General features: G+C 38.2%; 1 protein-coding gene across 1 annotated transcript in view; it reads left to right on the plus strand.

Annotated features, from left to right (window-relative positions):
- Bicd1 (BICD cargo adaptor 1) overlaps positions 1–12,587 on the plus strand; it is a 251,548-nt gene that overhangs the window by 197,964 nt on the left and 40,997 nt on the right. Inside the window, 1 exon segment of the mRNA XM_047549256.1 lies at positions 9,598–10,692. Within this exon segment, the coding sequence (XP_047405212.1) occupies positions 9,598–10,692 (1,095 nt within the window).

A 12,587-nucleotide genomic window follows, 5' to 3' on the forward strand; every position in this document is an offset into this window, starting at 1 on the left:
AACATCTATCCTTAGTTAGCTCGACACCATGCAGTGTCGAGCTATACAGGCCAGGATACAACTTCCTAAATGAGGTGTACTGTGCAGCTTTTAAGACTGTCTTCCTCATGATTAAGAACCCTTTCGATGGATAGGAGGAATGAGTTCAAGAGATGTACAGTACAATGTGGTGGCTATAGTTAATAACAGTGCATTATATTCTTAAAAGTCACCAAGAGAGTAGATGTTTTGCAGATGATAAGTATGGGAGGCAATGCATACGTTAATTAGCTCAAAATATAGCCATTTCACAATGTATCCATATTTTACAACATCCTGTTGTACATGCAGAGTATGTACAATCTTTTATTTGTCAATTAAAGTTAATTAAATTTTGTATAAAAAGGAGCCCCTTTAAAAACAGTGTATGTAGGCTCTACCCTGTTGGCCTTTTCTTATCTTAGAAGGCTCCAGCTATGTACATAAATTATGTTTTCCCATTTCTAGATATTTACTTAACCTGATTCCAGGAAAAAAAAAAATCTGCACATCTTTCTGCCTTGGATGTCAGGAATGCTGGGTAGTTGTTTTCTCTGAGACTCCTTCACAAAGGAGGAAGGCAATACATTATTAGCATAGCACTAGTCCCTACCAGGCCTTTGTTAGAAAAAGAAAAGAAACCAGGTCTCCTTCTTTAAGAGGTCATACTGCCATCTGCTGGGAAATGGTAATAAGATATAAAAAAATCTACAGGGACTACAGTTTAAATCCTGCCTCTTCCTAGAATTGCACTGTGTACAATCTGCACAGTTATACTTTGAAGCCCCAGTAGTTATGCCAGGCTTCCTTTGTAGAACTGTGAGAAACAAATGGGAGGGTAAATATGAAACTATGTGTAATTTCTAAACTAAGTTATCATTACTGTCCTGGAACTATCATCAGTTTTTGAGGTGTCAAGGTCTCCCCTACTATTTGATTTAGACAATCAATACATAAACCATAAAAGTATGGGAAAAGGTAGGTGATGGTAACCTGATTGAATTTAGGGGGTGCTTTTCTTCCTAGAGCAAATTGGTGTATTTTACTGCTCTAGGTCTTCTAAGACTATGGAATAAATTACAGGAATATTTAAAATTTTAAATTTAATTAGTCCAGTTTTTGTTTAACACAGAAGCATATACACAAAAAATACAAGAGGGGTGGGGTGTAGCTCAGTGGTACAGCACTTGACAAGCTTGTGTGAGACCAAGCTTGATACCCAGCACTACAAAATAATAATAATAATATAGTAAGGAAAGGTGTTTTTTTCCTCTGAGAGTCCCTATATGCTTGACAGTAGGCCTTGACAGTAAACAGCTCCATTAGCGTCATCTTTTCTTTCTTCACTAGAATAAAATTTGAGGGTATTACTGGATAAATTATTTTGGCTTTTTGTTGCCCTCAGGACCTTTCTGTTTCAAACAGATTGTAATTGACATTTTCCATTGACAGTGAAGGACCTTAATTAGTTTTATTAGAATGAAAATTAGTAGATCTTATCTGGAAAAACTAACTAAATTACTCTATACAAGGAGTCTGTGCTTGTGCTGAAATTTCCACCTCTGATTAAAAAAAACTCTTTTTAACTTTACATCCATATGGAGTCTGAGCAGGACAAGACTTTCTTTTTGTTGTTGTTGTTGATTTTCTCTCATTCTTTCTAGTTTGGGTTTGTGATTTTTTTATTTATTTATTTTTTTTATTGTAAACAAATGGGATACATGTTGTTTCTCTGTACATGGCGTAAGGCATACCATTTGTGTAATCATAAATTTACATAGGGTAATGTTGTTTTATTCATTCTGTTATTTTTTCCCTTCCCTCCCACCCTTCACACCCTCTTTTCCCTCTATACAGTGCAGCACAAGACTTTCAATTCTTAAAAATGAATTGATTTATATTTTAGTATCACATTGGATAATTTTACGTGTGGTGTGAGAAAACTTCAATGTTTCTATAAAATTGAAATTAATACATTTTGTTGAGCCTCGTAGGCTTGCTATTTGTCTGATAAGAGTTCAAATTTTTATTTGCTTCATTGGCTGGTGCTTATAACCACTATAGGGGGAAGATCATGTCGTCCCTACGGTACAGATGTGGGACTAGGGTACAACACGTTGCATCATGTGTTCAAGGTCACAGATCTAGCAGGGGAGCTGCCCCACGCAGTTGAATATTATCTCTGCTTGGCAAGGACTCATTCCATATGTATGGGATGAAGTGAATTACAAGTTTGGTCCGTCCTGGTTCTTAAAACCCTAGAGACACCTTCCTAGTACCACTTAAGTGATTAAACTTCAGACTCTAGAGTCTTCATAAATTTGTAGGGAAGCAAATTTCCCACAGCCTTACTTTTTCTATTACATATCAACAAACATTAGAAGACTGTCTCTAATCACAATCAGGGAAAGCCTCTGGGTAGTATTTTGTTGTTGCTGTTTGTTTTCGTCTTTGTTGTAGACCAGGGCTGCGGAGATACCATTTACCATTCATGGAGCAAACAATCCTTCTGTCTGATGTGGTTGTTGGTTCACCAAGTTGAACAACCATCACCACCGTCAATTTCAGAACATTTTCATCACAGCAAAAAGAAATCGTGGGCCAAGTGTGGTGGTGCACATCTGTAATCCCAGGGACTCAGAAGGCTGAGGCAGCGGGTGTAGCTCAATGGTAAAGTGCTCCTGGGTTCAATCCATAGTACCAAAAAGAGAAGAAAGAAACCATGTATCCATTAACAGCCACTCTGCATTTTTGCCAGAAACCCCTGCCCTAAGCAGCCACTCATCTGTGAACTGCCTGTCTCTGTAGATTTGTCTATTGTGAATGTTTCATATAAATGGAATCATATAGCACATTGTCTTGTGTGACTGGCTTCTTAGCATTAACATGTTCAAGCTTCATCTATGCTGTAACATGTACCAGCACTTTATTCCTTTTTGTTGCCAAATAATATTCCATGGCATAAATGTATCACACTTTATTTGTCCACTTATCAGTTAATGGACATTTGAAATGGTTCCAGTTTTGAGTTATTATGAATAAATTATGCTGCTGTGTGCTGTGAACATTCACCTACAAACTTGGGTTGTGCATATGTTCTAATTCTCTTGGGTAGAATTCTAGGAGTAGAATTTCTGGGCCACATGGTTAACTCTGTTTACCTTCCAAGGAGCTGCCAGACTGTTTTCCTAAGTGACCGCCCCACTTTATACATCCATATGAGGGCTTTGATTCCTCTATTCTTCTAGCACTTGTTGTTATCAGCCCTTTCAATCGTAGCTATCCTAGCAGGTGTGAGGTGGCATTTCATTATGATCTTGATTTGCATTTCTTCAACGACTAATGATATTGAGAATCTTTACATGTGCCTATTGGTCATTTGTAAATCTTTTTTAGAATAATGCCTGTTCACTTCCTTTGCACATTTTTTGACTGAGTGATTTCTTTTTATTATTTAATTATGAGGGTTTTTTAAAAAAATATATTCTGGATAGAAAATTCTCATCAGATATATGATTTGCAAATATTTTCTCCTGTTCTGTGGGTTGACTTTTTACCTTGGTGGTGTTCATTGATGCATAAAAGTTTTTAATCTGGGGCTAGGGGTATAGTTCAGTTGTAGAACTGATACGTGTACAAGTCACTGGGTTCAACAGCGGGGACACACACACAAAATTAATTTTGATGTTTATAGTTTATTTTGTTGTTATGTTGCTTTTGATGTCATTAAACTATTGCTTGGTCTAAGGTCATAAAGTTTTGTAAGTAGGTTTACTTCAAAGAACTTTACTGTTTAGCTCTTACATTCAGGTCTCTGATATGATTGGATGTAATTTTTATAAGCGATGTGAGGTAGGGGTTTCCTGTTATTATTTTACGTGTGGGCATTCACTTATCCAAGCAACATTTGTTGAAAGACTGTTCTTTCCTTTCCTAATTGAGTAGTCTTGACACCCTTATCAAAAATCAATGTACCATAGATGTATGAGTCTATTTTTTACCTTTGAATTCTATTCCATTAATCTACATATCCACTTTTATGTTAGTACCACACTACCTTACTATTGCTTTATAGTAAACTGTGCAGTTTGCTTTTGTTTCTTTTCTTTTCTTTCTTTCTTTTTTTTTTTTTTTTAATTGTGGTATTGGGGATTGAGCCCAGGGGTATTCTACTACTAAATCTATATGCCCTACCCTTTTTAAAAGTTTGAAACAAAGTCTCACTAAGTTGCCCAGACTGGCCTCAAACTGTCAATCCTCCTGCCTCAGCCTCCTGAGGAACTGGGATTACAGGTGTGTACCACCATCCCCAACTTGTTTGTCCTTTTCTGAAACTCTTTTTAAGATCATTTTTACCTATTCAGTGTCCTTTGCATTTCCATGTGAATTTATGATCATCTTGTCAGTTTCTGTGAATTCAGCTTAGGTTTTGGTAGGGTTTGCATTGCATATGTATTTAATTAGGGAATATTTTCCTTTTAACATTAAGTCTTTGGCCTAGGAACAGGGGATATTTATTTTTCCATTCGGGTCTTTTTTCTCTTTTTGGTTATGGAGATTGAACCAAGGAGTGCCTTACTGCTGAGCTAAATCACCAACTTTTGTATTTTTTATTTTGAGACTGAGTTGCTTAGGGCCTTATTAAGTTGCTGAAATTGTCTTTGAACTTGCAATACTCCTATCTTGGCCGCCCAAGTCTCTGGACTTGGCTCATGCCTGGCTTTAGGTCCTCTTTAATTTTGCTTTATGACTTTCAGAGTATACATTTTGCATTCTTTTGTTAAACTTTCCCTAAATATTTTTTCCTTTTTGATAGTGTTGTGAATACAATCATTTTACTAATTTCAGTTTTGATTTTTCATTGCTAGTATGTAGAAATACATTAGAGGTTTGTATATCGATCTTTTATCCTGGAAACTTACTCTACTTGTGTATTTGTTCTAATAGTTTTTTAAAAGTGGACTTTTTAAGAATTTCTATATAAAAATCACATCATCTGCAAATAAAGATAATTATACTTTTTCCTTTTCAATGTAAATGCTTTTTATTTCATTTTCTTGCCTTATTTCCCTGGCTAGAACTTTCAGTACTATGTTGAATAAAAGTGGTAGAAGCAATTAGTCATAGTCTTGTTTCTGATCTTAGCAGGAAAGGATTCAGTCTTTCACCATTAACTTTCATCATAGTTGCATCTGGAATATCCCCCAACGTAATCCCCAATGAAGCAGTGTCCAGAGATGAGACTTTGGGGAAGTGACTGGAATCATAAGGTCTCTGATCTCATCACTAGAGTAATCCAGCTAGGCATGGTGGTACATCCCTGTAATCCCAGCAGCTTGGAAGGCTGAGGCAGGAGGATTGAATGTTTAAGACCAGCCTCAGCAATAGCAAGAAGCAACTTAGCAAGACTCTGTCTCAAAAAGTAAAAAACCTGGGGATGTGGCTCAGTTGTTAGTTGTCCCAGGATTCAGTCCCTGGCACCAAAATCAAACCAAAACAAAAACTAGAGTAATCCATTGACTGGTTCACAGTTGAATGGACTATCAGGAGATGATGGAAATTGTGGGAGGTGGAACCTAGTTAGAGGAAGCAGGTCTCTGGAAGTGCATCCTGGAAGGGTAGATCTTGTGCCTTGCCCTTCCTCACTTTCTTTCCCTCTGCTTTCTGACCGTCATGAGGTGAGCAGCTCTGGTCTGCCATGTCCTCTCTACCATGATGTTCTGCCTCACACAAGCCCATACCAATGGAGCCAGCCAGCCATGGACTGAAACCTCTGAAACCCTGAGCCAAAGTAACTCTTTCCTCCTCCAGGTTGATTTTTTTCACATATTTTGTCAACAGTGACAGAAAGCTGATATACAGAAGTGTATAATATGTAACTGTTTCATAGTTACCTTTTATTGGTGTAAGGAAATTTCCTTTTATTCCTAGATCATTGACATTCCCCCCGCCCCCATGAAGGCACCTTGCATTTTGTCAAATGCTTTTCCTGCATGTGTTGAGATGATCATGTGGTTTTAGTCATGTGTTCTATTAAAACAGGGTATTACACTTATTGATTCTTACATGTGAAATCAACATTACATCCCCAGGAAAAAATCCACTTCATTGTATTGTCTAATACTTTTTATGTTACTGGATTCAGTTTGCTAGTATTTTGTTCTATATTCCTAATTGATATCAGTGTGTAATTTTCATTAATTGTAATATATTTGTCTGGTTTGGGTATCAGAGTAATACTAGTATCCCAGAATGAGTTGGGAAGTGTGCCTCCCCCCAGCCCCCCTCACCTTTTTTTTTTTTTTTTTGAGTCCTTTCCACCTGACTTACTTTTCTGTGTGCCTGTGTCTGTGAGTTATTTTCAGCACATCCTTTGAAATATGCATTTTTATGATGGATTCTCTCACCTTTGATCTCTGTTGACCTTTTTTTATAGCGTTCTCTTTCATTAGGGCAGATACTCATTGCCAGGCAGAGAAGAATAAATTACTTCTTTCTGAGTTCTCTTTTTACATACTGGTACCATATATCCTGTTATAAGAATTGCATTGATCATTTAAGTGTCAAATTGAGTCAAATGACTAGAATTAAGATTTTATGGGGGGGAAAAAAAAGTAAAAATGGAATTATCCTACTTAGATTCCAGCAATCCCATTTCTGGATCCCACTTTTGGTATCCAGAGGAACCAAAGTCAATACGTTGAAGAAACAACTACATTCCCATGTTCATTACCATGTTATTACCATAGCCAAGATATGGAAACACACTAAATGTTCATCTGTGGAAGAATGAATAAAGAAAATGGGTTATGTACACAAGGGAATACTACCATTTGTTCTTTAGAAAGAAGGAAATCCTGTCATTTGTGACAACATGAATGTATCAAGAGGATGTTTTGCAAAGTGAAATAAGCAGGCACAGATCTCACTTACCTATGAAATCTTAAAAAGATCAAACTCAGAATTAGAGTAGAATGGTGGTCACCACAGGCGTGGAGGGGGCTGGTGAACAGCGAAGGGAGAGGTGATCAAAGCTTCAGTGAGAGAGGAGTAGTAAGTCCTAGTAGCCCATTGTACAGTGTGGTGGTGTTGTTAGGAATAATGTATATTCAAAAATTGCTAAGAGTAGGAGGTTGTTTTGTTTGGGTACCAAGGATTGAACCCAGAGGCACTTTACCATTGAGCCACATTCCCGACCCTTTTTATTTTTCTATTTTGAGACAGGGTCTTGCTAAGTTGCTTAGAGACTTGCTTAGTTATTAAGGCTGGCCTTGAACTTGCAGTCCTCTTGCCTCAGCCTCTTGAGTCACTGGAATTATAAGCATGTACCAAAGTGCCAGGCTAAAAGTAGGTTTTAAATATTTTTACTACAAAGAAAGGATAACTATGTGCAATGATTAATATGTAGCCTGATTTAATCATCCTACAACACATAAATGTATAATAACATCACACTGCCCCCCAAAATATATACAATTATTATTTTTAATATAAACAATAAAATTACACATTGAGATAAAATTCACAAATAAGAAAACTCATCCTTTTAAATTGCTAAAAAATGAAATTTATGGAAATTGATAGCTTAGAAAACAGCCTTGATTTCTTTTCCTATAGAAATTCTAATACTAACTGTAATTATCTTTTCTTGGTCTTTCACAAAAACTCTATAGGTTCACAATACATGTCAATATGTTTATTTAAAAGGCAAGCAGGGCACATGGTGGCACAGGTGATAATCCCAGCAACTCGGGAGGCTGAGGCAGGAGGATCCAAGTTTGAGGCCAGTCTCAGCAACTTAGCAAGACTGTAAGCAATTTAGGCCCTGCCTCAAAATTAAAAAGAAAGAAAGAACTGGGGAGGTAACTGTGATAGAGCATTTCCCTGGTGTGTGGGAGGCTCTAGGTTTTATCCCCAGTACCAAAAAGAAATAAATGAATAGCAGACACTCAGTGAAATTAAAAATACGTATGGGATATAACAACAACAGTAATAGCTCACGTAGATTGTATACTTATACTCAATAGATTACAAATGTGGCATTTAGGTTTTCTGATAAAACATTCAGCCCTACCTTGAAAAAATAAAAAACTCCCAGTTCCAGATAGAAGATGAAGAGGATAAGAAAAAATAAGGTGACTCTTTTGGTGCTAGAAGATTATAATCAACTCAGCAAATCTCCCTTGAATAAGTTCTTCACAAATGGAGATTAAAATAATGACACATAAAATGTATAGTCTTTTTAAAGCTTTTAAGTGTTTTACATTTATTAATTCTAGCCACAATGAATCTTAAATAGTTTAAGTGCCTGCTCTTTGAAATCCAAATACATTAAGGTACTACAATCCTTAATAACCAAAGGAGAATATAATGCTGGAATTTTATAAAAATTATCTGTAATAATTCAGTAATCACGTTTTGGTCAGATCAACCTTAATTGTCTGGAGGAAAGGAGTAGAATTACGTGTGTGTGTGTAAATATAGATATATAGATATACTCTGCATATATGTAGTGTGTATATATACATGCATATGTATATATACATATGTATATGTAAAAAGTTGAGTACCACTGCCGGTTCAGTTGTGTGTGTATGTGTGTGTGTACACCACTCCCTATTCAATATATACATACATATAAAATTTATACCATAGCAGGTGTGGTTGTGCACACCTGTAATCCCAGCTGTTCAGGAGACTGAGGCAGAATGATCACAAGTGTGAGGCCAACCTGGGCAACTTATCGAGACCCTGTCTCAAATAAAATAGGAAAAAGGGCTGAGGGTGTGTTGAGCATGTAAGACCCTGGGTTCGATCCCCAGTAGCACTTAAGGGAAAAAAAAAAAAAAAAAAGCTACCACTCCGTAGTCAGTTGATCTTATCAGAAACACATTGGGCGTGGAAAGCAATTCTGTATATGGACATACCCACATGAAACTGTTCTGTGTGATGTTTTCTGGAGGTGCTATCATGAAGAGAATGGTGTGCTTATCCTTTTAGGCTTAGAATATATTTATGTTAAGTATGAACTGGCAGAGCACTGCTTGAAAACCATTCCAAACCCATTACCTCATTTATCATGACACTTGTCTCAAAAAAGTTTGAGGCACATTCAGTACACTTTGTCTTGATCAATTTTTATTTTATCAAAAGTTTTTTTCCTATTGGGAGCTTTTTGGAAATGGTTTTATCTATAATCATGTACACTTCAAATAATGTTTAGACTTTTCCAGGGAAATTCATTAGATTTTCAAGGGAAAAAGAATAAAACACTGCTGAAATCCATTTTCACTGGGATCGTACATAATGCCAATAATAGAATATTCAGAAGATTTCTATCTCCTTTATGAAAAATTCAAATGGCTCCACTTTTATCAATACCATATTATGAATTATGTACTTCTAGATTGACTTCCCAGAAGTGCTGAATAAGAAAACAACACTCCAATTTAATTTGAAATAATGGGAACACTGATTGTGCTGCTGTTATTTTAAATATGCCCATGCCCTACTCTGAGGGGATTAAGTTCCCCACAGCACTGCATTGCAGTTACTTGGAAACTTTCTTTTTCATTGCAGGTAGAGCGTGAGAAGGCCATTCTTCTGGCCAATCTCCAGGAGTCACAGACACAGCTGGAACACACCAAGGGGGCGCTGACAGAGCAACACGAGCGGGTGCACCGGCTCACAGAGCATGTCAATGCCATGAGGGGCTTGCAGAGCAGCAAGGAGCTCAAGGCGGAGCTGGACGGGGAGAAGGGCCGGGACTCAGGGGAGGAGGCCCATGACTATGAGGTAGACATCAATGGCTTAGAGATCCTTGAATGCAAATACAGAGTGGCAGTGACTGAGGTGATTGATTTGAAAGCAGAAATTAAGGCCTTAAAGGAGAAATATAATAAATCTGTGGAAAATTATACAGAAGAGAAGGCCAAGTATGAGAGTAAGATCCAAATGTATGATGAGCAGGTGACAAGCCTTGAGAAGAACACCAAGGAAAGTGGTGAGAAGATGGCCCACATGGAGAAGGAGTTGCAAAAGATGACCAGCATAGCCAATGAAAATCACAATACCCTTAATACAGCCCAGGATGAGCTGGTGACGTTTAGTGAGGAGCTAGCTCAGCTTTACCACCATGTATGTCTGTGTAATAATGAAACTCCCAACAGGGTCATGCTGGACTACTACAGGCAAAGCAGAGTTACCCGCAGTGGCAGCCTGAAAGGCCCTGATGATCCCAGGGGACTTTTGTCTCCACGATTGGCCAGACGGGGTGTGTCATCCCCAGTAGAAACAAGGACCTCATCTGAACCTGTTCCAAAAGAAAACACAGAGGCCAGCAAAGAACCAAGTCCAACTAAGACCCCCACGATCTCTCCTGTTATTACTGCCCCACCGTCATCTCCAGTATTGGATACAAGTGATATCCGCAAAGAGCCAATGAATATCTACAACCTTAATGCCATAATCCGGGACCAAATCAAGCATCTGCAGAAAGCAGTGGACCGGTCCTTGCAACTGTCTCGTCAGAGAGCAGCGGCTCGGGAGTTGGCCCCCATGATTGATAAAGACAAGGAGGCCTTAATGGAAGAGATCCTCAAGCTAAAGTCCCTGCTGAGCACTAAACGGGAACAGATCGCCACATTGAGGGCAGTGTTGAAAGCCAACAAACAGGTAACCTCCTTCTACAGTGAAAGCATGCTAGTCAAAAGCTTTCTTAACCAATTTACACCCCCGCCCCATTTTGTTGAGGTTCCAGGACTATCAAGACAAAGATTCAAATTACTGGTCAGTGGAGTAAAAAAACAAACTACATCCTAGTGCCAGATCAGAATGTGATATTATTTTAAATGAGTGAATAGGTGGAACAGAGAGTAGTTGTGCCCAACTAGGTGGAGGAAGGGGTGAGGAAGGTAAAAGTAGGAGCAGAAGAGAAGACCCAACTGCAAGTACAGGACCCCAGTCTTGTGAGTGTGGCAGCAAGAGTTGGAGAGTGGCAGAAGAGACTGGGCATGGCAGCTTACAACAGTTACCAGGGAGCTATGGCAGGAAAGACAGACACCTGGCAGGCAGCCGGGTGCTCCAGGAGTCTGGGTACAGACAGGTTTAAAGGAGATCTAAGAGCCACCAACCTGACCTCAACTTTAGAGATGGGGGTTCTTCAAGGCTCAAGTTCTGGGCATGTAACAAGACAGAAAATGGGTGTCTTGTCTTTAATACTAGACTTAGGGAAACAAGAGTATTAGATAAATGATCAAGTCATGGACTCAGGGATGAAGAACATGACAGCGGCGGGAAGCCATGTGATAAAAACAAGACCAGGCAGATTTTACCAACAAATGAAATAGTTTGGTGCCCACACTAGCAAGCAAATGAGACAGAAGGAAATGGTGGTGGCAGTGGGGGAGTGAGGAGAAGAGAACTGGGGATTTGGCTCAGTGGTAGGGTGCTTGCCTACCATGTATGGGCTTTGGGTTCAATTCCCAGCACTGCAAAAAACAAATCAAAAAGCAAGGGAGAGGGGCTGGGGTTGTGGCTCAGTAGTGAGTGCTTGCCTAGCATGTGTGAGGCACTGGGTTTGATCCTAAGCACCACATAAAAATAAATAAGTAAAATAAAAGTATTGTGTTCATCTACAACTAAAAAAGTAAAAATAAAAATAAAGCAGTGGAGAGCGAGAGAGAGAGGGAGAATGAACTCTAGTGACCATATATATGAAACTGAGTTTCAGATGGGTGCTAATTCATGGATCAAAATCACACTAGACAAGACTTACACAATCTTTACCAAGAGCACAATATCCTGGGGTCATTCTTGGTTGAGTCATCAGATAACTTCTCTGATTTATTACCTAAGGGTTGAATATTAATCAACCTAGAAAACTAGACCAATGAAAATGTCAAGAGATTTGACTGAAATAGTAAAGTTGGTTGATCAGCCAAGAGAGAACTAATTTGTGAGCCAACATTCATTGACTATACACATAATTTATGGGAGATAGTAAGTAGGGATCCAAAAATAAACAACTAGTAAAAAAAAATGACTAATAATCTAGTACAAATTCAACGCATGCTTGTAATTATAGGCTAAAATAGGTGTAACACTTTAGAGTGGTATAAACAGTGCCATAGAAATTAGAGCAGAGCAAAGCACGCCTAGCTGAATTTTATTTTCACAGTGCTAATGGTATCATTTGCATTGCAACAGAGTCACAGCCTGTGTAGTATGCTCAGTAAATCAAATGAAAACACATTTCTAGCCCATTTAAATAACAGTGGGCCTGTTACTGTGATGCTTATGCCCATAAATAGCTTTGACTATCAGCAGATAACATCGTTATATTTAGACATTGTGAAATGTTAATTATTGAGACTAAGGTGAGAATTCTGTGGTTTAGGGGGAAAGGGAATCATCTTGTTTTGAGATGGGCATTCTGTATTCTCAATGAATTTTTTTTTCTTTCGTGATGTTAGACAGCAAATGCAGGGCCTTGCATATCCTAGGCAAGTGTTCCACCACCAAGCTACATCCCAGCCCATCTATGAATCTTTTATTATAGTTTAGGATTT

This window comes from Sciurus carolinensis, chromosome 4 (genome assembly GCF_902686445.1).
Source record: "Sciurus carolinensis chromosome 4, mSciCar1.2, whole genome shotgun sequence".
NCBI classification, from domain to species: Eukaryota; Metazoa; Chordata; class Mammalia; order Rodentia; family Sciuridae; genus Sciurus; species Sciurus carolinensis.